The sequence below is a fragment of the Macaca fascicularis genome, chromosome 14, assembly GCF_037993035.2.
Source record: "Macaca fascicularis isolate 582-1 chromosome 14, T2T-MFA8v1.1".
In the NCBI taxonomy this organism is placed as follows: domain Eukaryota; kingdom Metazoa; phylum Chordata; class Mammalia; order Primates; family Cercopithecidae; genus Macaca; species Macaca fascicularis.
In genome coordinates, this window is record NC_088388.1 from 58,926,427 (window position 1) to 58,947,722 (window position 21,296).

Genomic DNA, 21,296 nt, shown 5'->3' on the forward strand with positions numbered 1-21,296 from the left:
GCCTCTTGAGCTCTACAATTTTATAGTTCACACTACTCTACTAATACTGTCCTGGTAATCATTTTATGGGAAAATATAATGGAATTATTTTAGTTTCATCTCTGTCAAAATTTCTTTGGCATTTGCCAGGGAAGATTTCTACTTTCCTTGAAATTCCACCTTCCATTGATTTATATAAGAGTTTTGGAATTTATGAAAGTAAAAGATCTTCCACTCTAATTTAAAATCCATTTATTAAAATCACTCATGAATTTTACTTGCAAAAATCTCCTGCAAGGAGAAAACCTTAGATACATTCCCAATTTAGTAGGAGAGTTTACAGTGTTTATAGTTATTCAATATTGAGTTAAATATAAAAAACAATCTGTGAATTTATAGGAAATAAACTGCTACAATATTGGTCAAAAAAAAAAGTCTCATAGGATAAACTTAGTCTAAAGGGGGCTGATGAATTATATGGGCCAAATTTGGCCTGTCACCTGTTTTCATAAATAAAATCTTATTTTAACATAGTCATACCCATTCATTATGTATTGCTTATGGCTGCTTTCATAAAAAATTTAGTAGTTTTGACAAAGAGTGACTATATAACCTATAAAGCCTAAATTATTTACTATCTCATTCTTTACAGAAAAAAAGGGGGAGGGGTTACTGATGCCTGATCCATAACTTTAAATTAACAAATATAATTATCTCAAACATTTAATGTGGTTTCCCAGATTATAGTAGGCAGTCTCAAGGTTCCAGATGAGTAGTCTTGGGAAGACAACTATTAAAACAAATCTCTGAGTAGTACAGGGAAAAAATTTTCCTTTAGTAAACAGACTTGGCAAAAACAACCTTACAGTGACAATATGTAGTTTAAAAATGACTTTAATTTAAAATTTGTTAGCTATTCTGTAAGTACTCTTTAACATTTTCCAGTTTATTCCTAAGACAATGGCTAACCCTGCTTTATGTACTCAAAACACCTGTATCAACGTTCTCTTCCCAGCTTGAGTTCTTGCTAAATATTGTTTTGACTTTATGTCTATGGTTTTGATAACAATTTTAACTAAGACTGAATCAGAATGTGTGAACTTATAATATCATTTCATAGGTTTCTTCCTAACAATTTTCTGTATCTCTAATTCCTATTTCTTGGCTTATCCTCTTAAAGAAAAATCTAATAATTCTTACTTTTCTTCTCTGCTCCTTTTTAAAGATATGCACTCAAAGAACTCAAAGATTTTCATGTTTTAATCTATCCATTTTATGCTTTCTCTATGATAGGCATTTATTAGTTAGCATTTATTGAGCATCTACTATATTCCTGGCATTCTGATTGGTGATGGGATACAAAATAGTACAGAAAAATTTATTCCTATCTTCAGGGAGATAGAGGAGAAGGTATTACCAAACTGCAATGAAAAGACTGCAATACAAGCTAGCCCAAAGAGCTATGTAAATGCAGAGGAGCAACAACTCTGCTACGGAGGAAGAATAATCTCTCATAGAAGGAGATATGATTCACTGTTGACAGATGTGATGGAAAAGATTTAGGATTATTATACTTACACATTTTTTAACATCTGCTATGTTCAGACACTGTGCTAGGCAGTCAGGATTCAGGCAAGAGATGATTCTTATTAGTTAAGGAGGCAGACTTCTCTAAGAAATATGCTCAAATGTAGTGATCCAAACTTAATCCATTTTTTTTTTCATGTGACAGTCCAGGGCTAAAGCTGGCTGAAGGGGTATTTGCTCCACATGACCCTTCAGATTACTCTGGATATCTTCACTCTGTCATCTTCAACACTTGGCTTTCAAGATTGCTCTAGTCATTGTTCTACCAATCACTTGCAAGGGAGAAGAACACGATAGAGTTCCCCCACAGGGCTGTATGGGGCGGCTCTGAAAGCTTCATTTATCATGTTTGGTGCACATTCCATTGTTTAGAACTATCACATGTATACATGTACCTGCAAGGAAGGAAGTCTGGGAATATCTAGTTGTGTGCTCAGTAAGAAGCAGAGCATATGTTGTAGTAGGTACCTGCACACTGACACAAGTGAGATAGAGAGGGTAAATTATTTTAAAAACTTTTCAGGATGGAAAATTTCAAACACAGGGAGAACAGTATACTGAATGCCCACTTATTCATCACCAAGCTTAAATATTGTCAATAATTTGTCATTCTTGTTTAAATTATCTCGTTTTCATCTGTATTTTCAAGCAAATCTTAAGCACTACTTCATCCGTAAACACTTTAGTGTGTACTGTTAATATACAAGGATTAAAAAATAACCAAAATACATTTTATCACCTAACAAAGTTAATAGCAGTAAATACCAAATATTTTCTAACATTTAGTCCATGTTTAATTTTTCCCAATTGTTACAAGAATATCTTTTTACAGTAGATTTGTTCGGATCAGGATCTAAACAAGGGCAAGACATTGGACTTGGTTAATATGCCTCTTAAGTCGCTTGTCATCTATAACTTGTTCTCATGCATTTTGTTAAAGAAATTGGATCATTTTTTTCTGTACAGATTTTTATATTTTTATTTCACTGATTGCATTTTGTAGTGTTATCATCCTGTATTATTCATATTTCCATATTTTTCTGCACTTATAGATCTAGAAGTTTGAATAGATTGAGTTTTAACAAGAATATGTCATAGGGGTTGATATATATTTCAAAATACCAATGCTGGCCAGGTGTGGTAGCTCACGCTTGTAATCCTAGCACTATGGGAAGCCAAGGCGGGTGGATCACTTGAGGTTATGAGTTTGAGATCAGCCTGGCCAACATGGTGAAACCCCATCTCTACTAAAAATACAAAAAATTAGCCAGGTATGGTGGCAGGTGCTTGTAATCCCAGCTACCCAGGAGGCTGAGGCACAAAAATTGCTTGAGTCCAGGAGGTGGACATTGCAGTGAACCAAGATTGCACCACTGAACTCCAGCTTGGGCAACAAAGAGAGACTCCATCTCAAACAATAAAAAATAACAGACTACCAATGCTAATATCAGTTATGAAAGATGAGAGCATTATTATGTAGTTTAAAGCTCTTTGCAGTTTTTTTCTTAGGATATAATCCATCATGTTTAGTAAGTATACTATATTTTAAATCTTGAGATAATTCTGTGCTTTTACTACCAATATATAGTTGGGTTCATTAGTTTTAACTAATTTTTTTTTTTTTTTTAGCTATTTTCACTTTACTGATGCAATTATGTTTAATTATATAAAACATTTATGTGATTCCAAAGTCAAAATTTAAAATGGAGTACATTCAAGTTATTTGTACACATAGGTTGAAAATTTTCTTGTTTGCTTTTGGAAAAAAAGTATATCTTTTTAGTAGAGCTTTTTCTCTGTGGTGGCAATCATACCTCAGTAATCAGAGATTAAGATAATCAGGAAAAATGTGGGTTTTCTTAATTCTACAATGAGTAGCTCAAATGTATATTTAGAGAAAATTTGATACAGGAAAGTAAACAGAAATTGTAATGGCCTTTAAAGTGACAATGTACTTGACATGTTCTTTCAGTTTACAAGTGTATCTTTGGAAGCAAAGTCACTGTTACTGAGATTCTAATTGTCAATATGAGGGCTCTTTCTTTCTTAAAAGCATAAGGACATGGAATAAATTCACATTTTGGTTTTCATTTAGAAATGGAAACCTGAATAAAATCCAGTGATTCAACACCAAAGTACCCAGTTTATTAGGAAGAATCAGCACATGGCATAATAATGGAAAGATAGGCCAGTGACTAATTCTCATGCAAAGAAATCATAGAATGTAATGAACAATTAGAGAGGCATTTGGAAAACCAGAAGCAGCTTGTTTTATTAAAGCCTTGTTTTATTAAAACATTTACCTAGAAAATAGGGACATGAATATAAGTAATTTTTTTTTTGAGATGGGGTCTCACTCTGTTGCCCAGGCTGGAGATCAATGGCATGCTCATGGCTCACTGTAGCCTCAACCTCCTGGGCTCAGGTGATCCTCTCACCTCAGCGTCCCTGGTAGCTGGGATTACAAGCATGTGACACCATGCTTGGCTAACTTTTGTGTTTTTTGTAAAGATGGGATTTTGCCCTTTTGCCCAGGCTGGTCTTGAACTCCTGGGTTCAAGTGATCCACCCACCTTGGCCTCCCAAAGTGCTGGGATTACAGGTGTGAGCCACCTGTGCCCAGGTTTAAATTTGATTTCAAACCTTGTTACATACCAAAATGCCTGTTCAAAACAAACAAACAAACAAACAAAAAAAAGCCCCATATATGTGAGCCACACAGAGACGTTAAAATGTAATTCAGAGTAATCAGGAGATGAAATGTATAATAAGATAGGACACAAATGGAAAAACATTCCAAGCTCATGGATAGCAAGAACCAATATTGTGAAAATGGCCATATCACCCAAAGTAATTTATAGATTCAATGCTATCCCCATGAAGCTACCATTGACTTTCTTCACAGAATTAGAAAAAACTACTTTAAATTTCATATGGAACCACAAAACAGCCCATATAGCCAGGACAATCCCAAGCAAAAAGAACAAAGCTGGAGGCATCAGGCTACCTGACTTCAAACTATACTACAAGGCTACAGTAACCAAAACAGCATGGTACTGGTACCAAAACAGCTATATAGACCAATGGAACAGAACAGAGGCCTCAGAAATATTGCCACACATCTACAATAATCTGATCTTTGACAAACCTGACAAAAGTAATGGGGAAAGGATTCCCTATTAAATAAATGGTGTTGGGAAAAGTGCTTAGCCATTTGCAGAAAACTAAAACTGGACCTCTTCCTTACACCTTATACAAAAATTAACTCAAGATGGATTAAAGACTTAAATGTAAGACCTTAAAACATCAAAACCCTACAAGAAAACCTAAGCAATCCATTCAGGACATAGGTATGGCCAAAGACTTCAGGACTAAAACACCAAAAGCAATGGCAACAAAAGCCAAAATAGACAGATGGGATCTAATTAAATTAAAGAGCTTCTGCACAGCAAAAGAAACTATCATCAGAGTGAACAAGCAACTTACAGAATGGGAGAAAATTTTTGCAATCTATTCATCTGAAAAAGGGCTAATATCCAGAATCTTCAAAGAACTTAAACAAATTCACAAGAAAAAAACAAACAAAAGGATATGAACAGACACCTCTCAAAAGCAGACATTTATGCGGCCAAAAAGCATATGAAAAAAAGCTCACCATCATTGGTCATTAGAGAAATGCAAATCAAAACCACAATGAAATATCATCTCACGCCAGTTAAAATGGCAATCATTAAAAAGTCAGGAAATAACAGATGCTGGAGAGGATGTGGAGAAATAGGAACCCTTTTACACTGTTGGTGGGAGTATAAATTCGTTCAACCATTGTGGAAGACAGTGTGGAGATTCCTCAAGGATCTGGAACCAGAAACACTATTTGACCAGCAATCCCATTACTGGGTACCCAAAGATTTATAAATCATTATACTGTAAAAACACATGTACATGTATGTTTATTGCAGCACTATTCACAATAGCAAAGACTTGGAACCAACCCAAATGCCCATTAATGATAGACTGGATAAAGAAATTGTGGCACATATACACCATGGAATACTATGCAGCCATAAAAAAGGATGAGTTTATGTCCTTTGCAGGGGCATGGACAAAGTTGAAAACCATCATTCTCAGCAAACTAACACAAGAACAGAAACTCAAACACTGCATATTCTCACTCATAAGTAGGAGTTGAACAATGAGAACACATGGACACAGGGAGGGGAACATCACACACCAGGGCCTGTCAGTGGGTAGGGGGCTAGGGGAGGGATAGCATTAACAGAAATACCTAATGCAGATGACAGGTTGATGGATGCAGCAAACCATCATGGCACGTGTATACCTATGTAACAAACCTGCCTGTTCTGCACATGGATCCCAGAACTTAAAGTGTAATAAGTAATAAAAGAAATGTCAACTTCCCATATACTTAAAAAAATAAGCATCCACCTTAAGAAACAAAAAAGTACACCCAAATCAAGCAGAAGGAACAAAATTATAAAAATGAAATTAAAAATAGAAAAATAATCAATGAAAAAAACCATTAGCCAGACTAAGAGATAAATGGAGAATACAAGTTACGCTATCAGGAAAGAAGGGACCACAGATCCTATAGATGTTAAAAGGAAAACAAGATAATATTGTGAACAATTCTTTCCATAGAATATTATGCCTATAGAGTCCACAACTTAGATGATATAAACATTGTTTTTTCTTTCCAACTTTTATTTTTTATTTTAGTTTTGGGGAGGATACGTACAGGTTTGTTACATGGGTAAATTGTGTGTCACTGGGGTTTGATGTACAAATTATTTCATCACTCAGATAATAAGCATAGTACCTGATGGGTAGTTTTTCAATCCTCATGCCACCCTCCACCCTCAACTAGGCCCAATGTCTATTGTTCTCTACTTTATGCACATGTGTACTCAATGTTTAGCTCCTACTTATAAGTGAGAACATGCGGTATTTGGTTTTCTGTTCTTGCATTAATTTGCTTAGGATAACGGCCTCCAGCTCCATCCATGCCGCTGCAAAGGACATGATTTCATTCTTTTCTATGGCTGTGTAATATTTAATGGTATATTCTTGAAACACCAAGTGCTAAGGCTCACTCAAGAAGAAACAAATAACCCTCAATAGCTCTATTTCTCTTAAAAATAGATTTCATAATTTAAAACTTTCCAACAAAGGAAGCTCAAAGCCTAAAGGTTTCACTGGAGAATTCTATCAGATATTTAAGGAAGAAATAATACCAGTTTTACCGAAATTCTTCCAGAAAATAGAAAATAAGGAACAACTTTCCAACTCACCTAATTATACCAGCATTAGTCTAATCCAAACTAGACCAAGACGTACAATTAAAAGACCAGTATCCTCCCTGAAGACAGAACTAAAATACTAAAAAGGAGTCACAGATGACATGATTGTCTATATAAAAAAACTCAATGAGATAACAAAAAACTACTAGAGTGAATTTAGCACCCTTATAGGAAGCTAAGTCAATATGAAATAATTTTGTTTGTATACACTGGAATGAACAAATGGAAATTCAAGTTACAAAAACAGTACTATTTATAATGTACTAAAAATGTTAATTACATGGAAGTATATCTAACAAAATCTTTGTAAGTTCTGTATGCTGAAACCTACAGAAGACTGACAAAAGATATAAAAAACTTTAAGACACACCACGTTTATGTATTGGAAGACACAGTATTTTTAAAATGTGAAATTTCCCAAAATTGATCTTTAGATTTGTCTGTAAATATCAGTCCTAGAAACATCTTTTATTTAGGTGCCTTTAAACATTGTTTGAACAGAGTGAGCATATTTGCACACTAAAAACATGTTTGTCAAATTGATGCCCATGTAGCACTTTGGAAACATCTTTTATACATGTGTTTAAAAACAAGTTTTACATCATTACATAGTAGTGAATACATCCAATCACTGAAATAACACCATTCTGAACCTGGTACACAAGTGGCACTCTCAGAAACACTTTTACATGTGTGACTTTAAACTCTATATATTATGTATTACAGTGTTCAATATACCTTTACTGAAATAACACTGTTCTCAGTTTGGTGTGGAAGTTTCACTCAGATATTTCTTCTGTATCTTTGTCTTTCAATACTGTTTACTCACATTAATGTGGTGGCCACATCTGAGTTCACCACAAATGATGCATGTGAAGATCCATGTATAAAAGATGATGCAGGAGTTCTACTTGTGCAGCTTGAGTAGTAGTATTTCAACAAATGGATGTATTCACTATGATGTAATGCATGTAAAACTTTGTTTAAATACAAATGTATAAAAGAGTCTTCTTAGAATGTTACTTGGGCACTCATTTGAGAATGTTATTTCAGTGAGTGATTACATTCAACACACACTAATGTATGTAAAACAGTGTTAAAATACACATATACAAAAGATGATCTTTAGATTTAATACAAGCCCAATAAAAACTCATCTTGATTATTCTGTAAAAATAAGCTAAGTTTAAAAATTTATATGGAACTGCAAAGGAACAAGAAAGCCAAAGACATTAAAAAAAAAAAAAAAGAACTAAAAAGACTTACATGATCTGATTTCAAGGCTAAACATTCATTAATGAAGAGACTAATGTATTACTGAAAGGATAGGCACAAAGATCAGTGAAAGAAAACAGACTCCAGGAATGGACTGACATAGCAGTTCATTGACTTTTGACACATGTTCAAAGGTAATTCAATCTATAGTCTTCTACAAATAGTACTGAAACTGCTGGATATCCATAAGCAAATAAAGGTTGGCCCATACCTCACATAATATACAAATGTTAACTAAGAATGGATCATAAACCTCAATGTAAAACCTAAAACTCTAAAACTTCTAGAAGAAAATTGGAGAAATATTTTAGGTATGACAGTGAAAGCACAATCAATGAGAGAAACAATTGATAAAATTAACTTCATTAACATTATAAACTTCTTTTTGAAAGACACTGTTTAAAATGAAAGGACAAGCCATAGACTGTGCAAAAAATGTTTACACAAAATACATATCCAATAAAGGACTTCCATCTAGAATATATAAAAAACTGTCAAAACTTAAGAAAACAACTAGATTTAAAAATAGCCAAAAGATTTAAGAAGACATTTCATCAAAAATATATGTATAACAAGCCCATGAAAATATAATATAATCATTCAGAAAATGCAAATTGAAGCGATACTGAGGTACTATTACATACTTATTACAATTGCTAACATAGTGGTATGGTAAATGTTTAGCTAGGTCTCCAAAAAACATTAAAAAAAAAAAACCCTGATTAATAGCATTTGTCAGTTTTTGTGGTGTAAATCTTGGTTGATTCCAAGCTATAACATAATTTCACTTAGCTCACAAAATTCCTGATAATTTAACAGTTACTTTTTGTGAGCCAATGTGAACTTACTCTAGTACACCATAGCTAAAGCAAAGCAAAACTGGGAATATCCAATGTTAGTATGTGGAACGTCAGGTACTCTCATCCAATACCAAGTGCCAAGTGATACAGCCATTTTGTAAAATAGTTTGACAGTTTCTTATGAAGATAAACATACACTTACCATAGGACCCAACAATCTCACACCTAGGTATATACCAAGAGAAATGAAAACATATCTTAACACAAACTCTTAAAAATATTTGTGATTTTTTAATACTTAACTCCAACAATCCAAATGTCTCTCAACTGGTGAATGAATAACTGAGTTATTCCTATGTATGAATAAATAACAAAATTAAAAATAACACATACATGAATAACTCAGAGGGTTCATATATTGAGAATATATGTAACCACATTTTAATAGTAATTATATTTTATTGCTACTTAGCAATAAATAAGATGCAATAACAATGTTTGAATCTCAATTAGGTAGGCTAAGTGAAAGATGCCGGACTAAGAAACCTGTATATCATATGAATCCACCTATATCACATTCTGAAAAAGGCAAAATTATATACAGAGAGGCCAGATCAGTGGTCATGAAGGCTGGGGTTGAGGGAACAGCTTGACTATAAAAGAACAGGAGAGAATTTTCTGTAGTGGTAGAACTGTTCTATATATGGATTATGGTGGTAGTTACATGACTATATGATTAAGTCAATTGAATTCACTAATTAAATGTATGCTAAGACTCTTTAAATTAGACCATGCCCAGGAAAGGTAGATGAGTAGACTAGAAATACTGGGCACTAAGAAAATGGGTAGAACTGTTAATTTGCTTGAGAAGGGCATCAACAATTTCTGAATATATTATTTCTCTCTGAAGAGAAACTTAGAATACAAGGGCCCTTCAGAAACAAGGGCTTATGACATACAATATGACACAGGAAAAATATAGGTGATAGCTGATGCAAGGCCAATTTTAGAAACATTATGTAAACTTACAATCAGCATCATTGGTAAGATTAGGCCCAGATGTCATGCTTAGATCAGAGGTTTGCAAACTTCCATCAGAATTAGAGGGCTTGTTACAAGAAAAATTACTGTCCATTTTCCAGAATTTCTGCCTGATTAGGTCTGTGGTGGGGCCCAAGAACTAGTATTTCTAACAAATCCTAAGAGATGTTGATGCTGCTGGTCTGGGGACCACCCTGTAAGAACCACTTACACTACAAGGTGAAGACACCAAGCATTACCAAGTGAGATGGCCAAACTTAAAAAATACACTTCCACTTGCTTTAGATAACATAATAGGGTACAGAAACCAGCCCAAGAAGGAGTTGGACTTCCAAGGATGTGACTCATAGATATATATGGCAGGGCTGAGGTTCACAATAAGTCCCTTATCAGATCAATCTGGATCCCATACCAGATATCCTCTATTTTCCCTTCTAGATCCACTCTCCACTTTTCTCCACTCTGGGAGGCCGGCCTAAATGGGTGACATCAACGGGCTTTTTAACTCCATGGCTATAGCCAGTGGGAGTCCCTGGCAGGAGACAGGAGGGTTGATTTTGACTGTTGCTTTCCTAGACCTCAGGTTGCAGCTCTTACCAAAGTGCCCTCTTTGCATGACTCCTAGCTTCTGGTGATGACTCCTTTGTCTTGCCTTTTTAGGCCTGAGGATAAAAACAAAAAAACCCTGATTACTAGCTTTTGGGTATTTTCCTATTTCTTGTGGTTTCCCTAAACTTTGCCCACACCTTTAAAAATAGTCCCATAATATTAAACTATTCTTATTCTAAAATTGAGAATGACATCTGTTTCCTGCTGACCCAGAGGAAAATGAAGACTGGGACCAAAGCAGCTCTACAAAATAGATCCTCTAAGCGGGATTCAGCATTAGGCTGCAGAAAAGCACATGGATAATCAGAGTGTCGATCCATGGCAATCTACAGCAATGACACCTGGATTACAACTCTTTAAAAATGAAATAGCTGGACAGCCTACTAAGGTGCTTATGATGTATTTAAGTAGAAGAAAGAGAGTCTGGGTGAAGCACTTGCTTTACCCCTATTATTCTCATCTTTGGCCTCACCTCTAGGTGATTGTTTTGATGCTGCTCAGTGTGAATCTGGTGGTTCTTGACTCATACTTGTTTTTTGCTTGATCCGGGCTGACTTCTTCAGCTCCTTCCTTCCTCTTTTTGTAGGCCAGATGCTGGTCTTTTCTTCAACTCCCATTGCTCTTCCTTTGTACAGACTGTGCATTCTTTGTCACTCTCTGGAGCTCATGCGGTCTTGTGATTTTTTGAATCCTAACTTGTGCTGTTCCCTCCTGTAACTTGACTTTTTAAACACTCTCAATATATATTGTCAAGTTGGCCCTCCAGAAAGTAATTATTTGCATTCCCATAGTGGCATGTGAGTTACATTTTTTGAGAGTCCCACTAAAATTGAGTATCATTGTTCCTTTTATATGTTGTCTATCAGCCCAACATGTGATCTTTAAGTATTTTAGTATTAGTGAAAATAGAAAATTTCCCTTGTTTATTGGTTGAGACTGGCATTTAACTTTTTAGACCAGTTTTCCACAGCATGATCAAATTTTCAAAAAATATATCAACGTATATCATATATATTCATATATGTATACATCTGTATATGATATATATGTAAATATTGAATGTTTCCACTCTAATTTGAAGTGACAGTTTATTATATGCTAAATTCTTATAAACACCTAGGTCTAATTATAAACAATTGTCTCACACGTCAATAGACTAGTATCACACTATGTTACTAGTAATGTTCTCATTACCTTGCTTTTAAAAAAATGGTCACAACTATTTTTACTTCTACAAAGTAAACTATATAATCATTTTGTGAAATAAATCCTCCCCATTGAATATCTGATTAGAATTTTTCATTTGTCGTTTAATGTGTAGAGACTCAAAATCTCGATAGCAGTCTTCCCATCCAGACATAGCTTTCCACTTATTCAAGATTATTTTTGAGAAAAGTTGGTATATTTACCTTATCTAAATTCATGTATTAAATCTAACAGTTTTTCAATGAATTTTATTAGGTTGTCATGATGGTCAACCATATCAGCAGCAAATGATTTTCTCCTCCTTTTGAGTTTTGTCTTGTTACTTCAATTAGCATTTTCAGAGTACTAAATGTGTAGTTAACAATTTTATCTATTACCTTTAGGCTGAAGCTGAAACTTCTAAAGTGGCTTACAAGACCTCTCATGATGTGCCCCTTGAGTCTGTCTGTAGCTTTACCTCTATGTGAAATGAAAGCTCCATTCTTTCCCAATGCTGTATTCTAGTAAGTGAACTTTGTTTCCTGAACATGCCATGCCCTCATCCCTTTATAGCTTTGTGCCCCTTGTTTTTCCTTTATCATCTCTCCTAACATTTCCATACTTGCTAGACACAACCTGGTTAATCTACACTCTTCATGTTTCAGCTTAGATATCTACCTTTGATGGTATACAGTAAAACTCAAATATGTGATGATTAATATTGAGTGCCAACTTGATTATTGTTCCCGAGTGTGTCTGTGAGGGTGTTGCCAAAGGAGATTAACATTTGAGTCAGTGGACTGGGAAAGGCAGACGGACCCTCAATCTGGGTGGACACAATCTAATCAGCTGCTAGTGTGGCAAGAATAAAAGGCAGGAGAAATTGGAATGACTAGACTGGCTTAGTCTTCCGGCCTACAACTTTTTTCTGCTGTTCTGGATGCTTCCCACCCTCAAACATCAGACTCCAAGTTCTTCAGCTTTGGGACTCTTGGACCTTCAACCAAAGACTGAAGGCTGCACTGTCGGCTTCTCTACTTTTGAGGTTTTGGGACTTGGACTCTATGTAAAATTGGGACTTGGCTTTCTTGCTCCTCAGCTTGCAGAGAGCCTATTTTGGGACCTCACTTTGTGATTGTGTAAATCAATACTCCTTAATAAACTCCCCTTTATATATACATCTATCCTATTGGTTCTGTCCTTCTAGAGAACTCTAACACAATGTACTAAATAAATAGGCTTGTGGAACAAGGCTGTGAGAAGATGTTAATTGGCTATAAATGCTCTGCAGGAGCTTTAAATGTACTCCAAAAATTATTTGAAACTATGTGATGTTAAACTTAGTGAATATAGTAAACACTTTTTAAAGAAAGCTTGGAGATTTAAGAGAAAAAAATAAGTATTTTATTTAGGCTCAAATAGCTAGTTGTTCAAAGAATATAAGGAATGAAAATAGTACTTCTATCTTTCAACAATCCAAAAGAAAATCACAGCTTATTTTCAAAACTGAAATATTGGACTTGGAATACCTAAAGTTAAAAAGTCAGAATCCATTAATATAAGTACTTTGATGAATGAACTATACCTCAAGAATTTTTTACATTCAGAGTGCTTTTCTCTTGTTAGGCTTCTCTACAAGTTACCTCTTGTTTATACGAATTTCTATATCAATTACTTATGTAGGGCTTTGTCCTAATAAAACTTGTGTTACAATATAAAGGATGAACAAACATAGATTTTGACATTATTTAACTAATCATAGGAGTTCACTCCAGTATACCTTTTCTGCCTTTGAATAAAGTATGAACTTTCACAAAAAGCTACCATCATCATTAATTGGGAATGTCTCCAGTGTGAATTTTTTGGGGCAGATTAAGTCATACTTCTTGGCTCAAGAACCAGATGGGATCCTGAGGTAGTTTACAGAAGGCAGAGTTCTGGTGTACAGAGTATTAGGAGACTTTAGTAACCTCATAATGTCTGGTATAAATGATATACCTAAGGCTATGGATGTCTCTCCAGCCTAGGTTCCCAAAGGTACAGTAAGTCTGCACTGAACATCATTAATAGGTTCTTAGGAACTGCAACTTTAAGTGAAATGATGTATAACAAAACCGACTTTACCGTAGACTAATGGATACAAACAAGAGTTAAGTTCCTAGGGCAAATGTCTCGTCACAACATCATCAAACTTCTAAAGACCCCAAATATTTCCAATATTAGACATTAAAATAAATCTGAGCTATATACACATTTAAGGAGGATTAATAAAAACAGGTAAGATAATTATTTACCCTGTTATTCCAGTACAGGGCCATGGGTAGACAGAGAGCATCCTAGCAGCTCAGGGCAATGGTGGGAACCAACCCTGATTAGTAGCCACTCCACTGCAGGGCACACTCCCTTACAAACTCAGACTGAGATAACTTAGATATGTCAATTAACCTAATGTATACATCTTTGGGGTTTGAAACTGGAGCACCTGGAGACATGGGGAGAGTGTGCGAACTCCACACAGTGTCCCTGGCTGGGAATCGATATTTTTCTCATCAACATCATAACAATTATAACATTATAACAAAACATTTTTCAAGGACCTGCTGTACATTTTTCAAGGACCTGCTGTACTTTAAACAAATGCAGATTTTAACAATACATATAGATTAACAGCAATACATACTTCTCCCATTGCAACTGATAACCCTATCCCAACTCTAGTCTCCATTCAGTAGCAAGACAGCAAAGAGTATTGTCAGGAATGGAGTAAATGGCTGTTACTGTTGTCTTAGCCATTAATTCAGAGATTTCTGTCCTTAGAAGTGTTCTCTTATATTCTCATGAGCTCCTGATTTCTTGTGACCTTCTTATAAGGGCTGAATTTTGTTAAATATCAACTCCAAGAGTATTGTTTGGTTTTGCCTAATGTTTACTTCATCAATAAATCAAGTGGATATTAGTATGCTATAGACCTATTTATGAACTAGGGAGAGGTAAGGGTAATGGATATCAAAATAATGATACACAAACACTTGTACGGTGATACCATGTTTAACTCCAAAGCCGTATGGCTTCATCTGAAAACCAGGAAAATTCCTTCAAACAGATTTCTATCCAATAATATTTCTATCCAATATTAATTCTGTGATATCATTTAAAGAATAATCTGACAAATGTTTTCCTACATTATATTCATGAGATTTTATCCAGCATAAATTCATGATGTTGAATGAGTTCTGCATTCTGACTGAAGGTAATTAATCTTTTTTTTTCTTTTTTCAGGACTTAACTCGAGTATGCAGTTTTTGATGTTTAACAAGGTTTGAACTCCTGTTGAAGGCTTTATTACATTCCTTACATTTGAATGGTTTCTCTCCTGTATGAATCATTTGGTGTCGAATAAGAGAGGAGCTCCGGTTGAAGGATTTTCCACAGTTAACACATTCATAGAAATTATTTCCAAAACGGAGTGTTGGATTATTACTGTCTTCACTTTCACTGAAGGCCTTTCCACATTTATTGCTTGTGCAGGCCTTTGCTTCAGCATGAAGTTTTTGATGCTTAGTAAGGTTTGTACGTCGGTTGAAGAATCTCCCACATTCACCGCATTTATAGGGTTTCTCTCCTGTGTGAATGATCTGATGTCGAATAAGGGATGAACTTCGGCAGAAGGCTTTCCCACATTGATAACATTCATAGGAATTCATTGTAGTATGACTTTTTTGGTGCTGAATATCTGTACTTAGACTCAAGTCATTCCCATATTCATATTCTAAATGTTGCTTACCTACTGAGTCTAAATTAAATTTGAAGTGAGTTTTAAACTTGTCACATTTTGGAGACCCCTTTCTTGAAGAAATTCCCTGTTGTATAGCACAAATTGAGCTAACAGAATTAATATCAAAGCTTTCCTTATTTTCACTACACTCAAAATCTTCCTCCTCAGTGTAGGTTGTCTCAGGAATGAAAGCCTCTTGTGGCAAATTTATGTCCCATTTTTTCTGGTTCCTATGTAACCAATTCTCACCTTTCCAGACATCTGAAGAAGGGTGTCCACTTCCAGTAAACCTTGTTATCATCAATCCATGGGATGATTCTTCTCCAGAAATACTCTGCATGTCTAAAGAGAAATAAAAAATGCCATGAACTAGAAAGGAAACTGCTTCATTAGGAAATGGAGGCTGAACTGTATAAGGTACATGCATATATCACGGGTCTTAAACACAGAATGGAAATGTGTGGCAAGGTTAGAAAAAAATACTTATAAAATAAATAAATGGTACAAAAATGTTAAAAATAGGTTAGTAAATAAAATAGAGCTATTTGGGACTATTAAAAAAACTATATAAAACTATATAGGGCTCAAGTAAAATATGGTTATATGAACAAGGATGGGAGGTGGCATATCATATCATAATTCAAGTTATCACTGGTTCGTAACTAGTGTGTGAAGGCTCTAATATTCCTTCTTCTAGCATCTTGTTTATCCCAAGCTGTTCACCAATAATAAATATTCCTTTCTATAAAATACCAATTTACTCCTAATTTTAAGAATATGTCTGTATTCCCAGGCACCATACCTTAACCAGCTAAAAGCAAACTTGCAATCTTAGTGCCCCTCCTTTTCCATACAGCCACAATTACTCCCTAAATATAACAAAGGCAAAAAGAACTATAATGTAAGATAGCAGGAAGTCCTTTTTCTGGGCTCAAAATAACTCCTGATTCCAACATTAGTGCTTTGGTAGTTTTCTACTGTACTTTCTAGAACTCAAAACTTTACCTGTTCTAATTAAGATTGGGTCTTTTCCTTTCACCTGTCCTCATTTGTTTTATTTATGTTCCCCTTCATTTCTCAAAATTCCTCTCACTTAGCTTCTATATACTCTGTATACTCTATATTCTAGCAATTTTTTAAAAATAAAATTTCACTGACTTTTTTCTTGTAACTTCAAGCATGCCTAATAATTTTATTCTCCAACATTTATTGGTGACCAAATCATGTCAGCTTTGCACTCACATTACTGTTCCTTGTTTTCATCACTCTCTAAGACATCTCCACTTGACTATCGTAGTCCTCTAGCTTAACAAATGAGAGACTGAAGTCATCTTCCATGTTGAAAAAAAACTTCAATGTCTTCATTTTTGTTTGAGTCATTGCTTTTCTAATATTTATACTGGAGTCCATAAAAAAACTGAATAACCATTGTCCTTCATCTCCCATATCAAATCTGTGCTTTGGTTCTATTCTTTTAAAAAATTTCCTGTCTCTGCCTCACCAGTGTACACTAGGTGTGTGGGGGCAGATAGCTTGTTCCTTTAATTCACAAGTCTTCAGAGAGAGAAATGTATTCCAAACCTGGACCTAATTTAGATGAGATCCTAGACTTCAACCTTGATGCCATAATAGGCAAGACTTTGGGGGTCTTAGGAGAGAGTAAATGTATTTTTCAAGGGGGAAGAACACAGGTATTTTGTAACCAGAGGACAGATTAATGTAGATCAAAATGGCTGCACATTCTTTGCCACTCTCCCCATACTGAAGTAGAGTTTATTCTGCTTCTCCTTGAATCTGGGCGGATCCAATGATTGCTAAGCCAATAGAATGTGGCAGAAGTGATACTCTGCCACTTCTGGACCTAGCCTTTAAGGTGACAGCTTCTGATTTTTCTCAGAATGTTGCCTTTCAGAACCCAGCCACCTTGCTGTGAGAAGCCCAAGCCTCAAAGAGAGGCCACTTGTAGGTGCTCTGGCCCATAAGAACAGTTAAGTTCCGAGGAACAGCCAGCATTAACTTTCACCCATATGATGTGCCATCTTGGACATTCCATCCCATTTGAGCCCTGGAACACTGCAATCCTAGCTAACATCGTATGAAACATAAGAACTCAGTCTTCTCACAAAATTTGAGAATAAAATGATTGCTCTTTTAAGTCACTATGTTTTGGGTAATCTTTTTAACAGATAACCAAAAACAGTGTTCTAGTAGTATTTATGTAATAGCAGAATTTCCAATTATATTTCCCTAATTAAATCTTTGTTACTCATGTTTGTACAACTCATTTTTCATATAACTTCCTCACTCTTTTTTATTATTATTTTTTTAGTGACAAGGTCTTGCTCTGTTGCCCAGGATGGGGTGCAGTGATACAATCATAGCTCACTGCAACCTCCAACTCCTGAACTCAAGCAGTCCTCTAAGCAGCTATGATTACAGGTATGCACCACCATGCCCAGCTTATTTTTTGTAGAGATGGTGTCTTGCCATGGTGCCCAGTCTGGTCTTGAATTCCAGGCTTCAAGAAATCCTCCTGCCTTGGCAAAATCTACATCATGATGGAGACTATGACATAGATTTTGTAGTCATCTTTAATCCACCACAATCCATTAACTATTTGAGAAAATAACTTACATTTATTGAAGTAAATTCCAGATTAATTTATTATGTTTAGATGAGGAGATAGATAAAAGTAGAATATACTCAGAAAATGTTTCCTAGTTTTAGGATGGAAAAACATGTATAAAATGAACAGATATAAAACAATGGGGAAATACAGTTACACAAGTTTAAAAAACGTGTGGCAGTCACCATGAATAAAAGTAAAAAACAAAACTGAGATATTCCATTTGCCACAACTGCGATCCACAGAATTTACATAAGATGTTAATACATTAATTAAAAACCCCTACGGTTTTAACCAATAAACCACATAAACAGCCCTTTACTAAATGACAACCCAAAAAATAATTTTTGCCTTTCTTATCTAATATCTATCCATCCATCCTTTTTTCTCTGATTCCTATAGGAATCTGCACCACAGGCTGGAGATGTAAAGGTAGGGTAAAAAGAAACATTATGCCTACCCTCAAGGAACATACAGCCTAATGTGGGAGACAAATATTCACAGAGATACATGTAAAATATAATTGTGATAACTGCTAAAAGGAAGAGTAAGGTGCTGTACAAGTGTACAACAGAAAAAACCAAGTCAGAAAGACTTCCTTAAGGAAATGTGCACTTATTTAGGATCTGAGGAATAAGGGTCAATTAGGTAAAGGACAGGGGGAAGAGCATTCTATGTCAAAAGCTGGGATGGGAGACAGCAAGCCACATTCCAGGGACAACCAGAATGCAAATGCATTCCTTTAGAATCATCTTTTCTTTGCTGCACACCAACACCTGTGAGAGTGCTTAGGACACAGTATGTAGATGCTTAATATATATTTGATGTTGATTTGCTGAAAGTAGATAGGTGTGGCTTGAGTATAAAGAGGGAGGGGAGGATGTGGTGCAAGATGAGATTGGAGAAGTAGGCAGAGAATAAAATGTGAAATTAACAATACTGAAATCAATATAGTATTTAAAAAATGCAGATCACAAAATCCGATCTCCTTGGTTGCAGTATGGTTCCAAGATTGGAATTGGGACAAGAATAATAGAGCTAAGAAGTATGCCAAGGTGGTGGTTCAGGTGAGAGATGATGGTACCTGGACTAGCATAGCAGCACTGCAGTTGGACAAAAGTGGAGACATTCAAGAGATAGTGGGGAAGTAAAAAGGAACAAATATTAGAGAAGTGAAGGAGAAGAAGTTGTGTCAAGAATAAACTGTATCTCATGTAACTAGGTAGAGGGCAGTGTCATTTACTCAGGGAATAATAGAAGAGTAGAAAGGGAAAAAAAAATCAGACTTTGGTTGCATGGAATTTAAGGCATCTTTAAGATATCCCAGAGAAATGTAATAGCATATATAAATCTCCAGAGAAAAAGTCTGATCTAAGGATATACATCTGTAAGTCCCCTATATACATGTGAAATAATTTAAGTTCTAGTTGTGGATGTAATAAACTAGGGAAGAAAAGAGCAAGAAGAGAAGACAAAACAAGATAAAATGTTGGCAAACTCTGATATTTAGCAGATAGCTACAGAAAGCTAAGTCTGCAAAAGACAGAATAGCCAACCAAAGAGGAACATCAGAAGTATTACAAGAACCTAAAAATGTTTTAAGAAAGAGGCATAGTTAACAGTGGAACTTACTGCTGAGAATTCAAGTGAGATAAGGAATGTCTCAAAAATATCTACTGGAGTTGGCTACATGAAGTCATTAAAAACTTTAGCAACAACTGTTTCAGGTGAATGTCTGGGGTAAGAGCTAAATTGAAATGGGGTATGGAATAGGAGGTGAGGAAATGAGAAAAACAAGCATAAAGTACTTGAGAAGTTTGGCTACAAAGAAGAGGTAAGAAAAAGAGTAATAGCTAGAGGAGGATGTAGGGTTGAAAGAAAACTTTTAAAAATCAGTAATGACCAGAAAAGGTTAAAAAGCTGATGGAAAAATGAGACAGAAATGGTGAAAATATAAATGAGAAAAGGTAGGGGTAAATGAGGTCCAAAGCACAATGGGAGCAGGGACAGAGGGTATTTACCTTAGAAAGGAAGAGAAGAATAATTTGCCTATCAAATTAATAAAGAATTCAGGTAAATAATACCCAGTGTTTGCTAGGATGATAATAAAGAGATAATAATACTCTATTATTAGTGAGAGTATGAATTGGTATAACCTTTCTGTAGACAATTTAGCATAATATAAGACAACTAAATAAATTTATACTCTAATGCCAAGTTCTTCTTCTAATAGGGTATCCTATGGAAGTTATCAGACATGCCTGAAAAATTGGCAACAACTTAAATGTCCAACAGTGGCGGGGCGGGGGGAATGGTTAAATATATTATGATATAATTGAATATTTTATGGGAATTACAAACCACATTTTCGAAGATTAGTGAAATAGGTAATCACTCATGATGGTATGTTAGGTGAAAAGAGGATATAAAATGATGTGTTCCTGATGAATTCTGGAAAAATTTTGAAAACTGTTCCACAATTTCAGAAAACAAATATTCAGAAACCTCAGAGATACAACATCACAAACAAAGAAAATGGCTTAAAAAAAATGTTAATACTGCATAGCTCTGGATACTGAAGTAATGAGCGAGTTATATTCCTTGTTTTACTTTTCTATACTTACTAGAACTTATATTAATATCACAATTTTATTTTCTCTTACAAAATATTAACAAGAATGAAGAATAAACAAAAATGATGAAGATAGGGAGTTAAGGCAAAAGTTAAGAAGTTCTCCAGGTGGAAGCTGAGGCAGGAGGATCACTTGAGCTCAGGAGATTGAGGCCAGTCTGGGCAACACAGTGAGAACTCCGTTTCCAGAAAATAAAATAAGTGATACAGTTTAAAAAAAAAAAAAAAAAAAAAAGGAAAAATGGAAGATTACTAGAAATCACTCTAGTATAAACTTGACTTATTTTCTTTAAAATAAAGAATAACATTCAAAGTTAGGTGGACTAATTTTCATTGATGTAGCACTTACCATGACCATGCACTGTTCTCTGTCGCCCAGGCTAGAGTGCAGTGGCGCTATCTCGGCTCACTGCAAGCTCCGCCTCCCAAGTTCACGCCATTCTCCTGCCTCAGCCTCCCAAGTAGCTGG

General features: G+C 35.1%; 2 protein-coding genes and 1 long non-coding RNA gene across 22 annotated transcripts in view; 2 read left to right on the top strand and 1 right to left on the bottom strand.

Annotated features, from left to right (window-relative positions):
• Positions 1 to 15,618, top strand: part of ZNF214 (zinc finger protein 214) — a 64,524-nt gene extending 48,906 nt beyond the window's left edge. For 2 of the 7 annotated variants that reach the window (XR_012423431.1, XR_012423433.1), the window contains exons 5-6: positions 12,199 to 12,318; positions 15,074 to 15,210. The gene's annotated coding sequence lies outside the window, so the exon portion shown is untranslated. Of the gene's footprint in view, positions 1 to 12,198; positions 12,320 to 15,073 lie in introns of those variants that run through there. The other 5 variants (XR_012423430.1, XR_012423434.1, XR_012423429.1 and 2 more) reach the window with 4 other exon arrangements.
• ZNF215 (zinc finger protein 215) overlaps positions 9,234 to 21,296 on the bottom strand; it is a 29,906-nt gene continuing 17,843 nt past the window's right edge. For 12 of the 14 annotated variants that reach the window (XM_074014473.1, XM_074014469.1, XM_065528641.2 and 9 more), the window contains one exon: positions 13,176 to 15,911. In XM_074014473.1, coding sequence (XP_073870574.1) covers positions 15,070 to 15,909 — 840 coding nt within the window. In that variant the 5' untranslated portion in view covers positions 15,910 to 15,911 and the 3' untranslated portion in view covers positions 13,176 to 15,069. Of the gene's footprint in view, positions 10,663 to 13,175; positions 15,912 to 21,296 lie in introns of those variants that run through there. The other 2 variants (XM_065528643.2, XR_012423436.1) reach the window with 2 other exon arrangements.
• Positions 15,795 to 20,138, top strand: LOC141408481 (uncharacterized). Its single transcript, XR_012423437.1, has 2 exons — positions 15,795 to 15,986; positions 17,899 to 20,138. It is a non-coding gene; the product is annotated as an uncharacterized lncRNA (long non-coding RNA).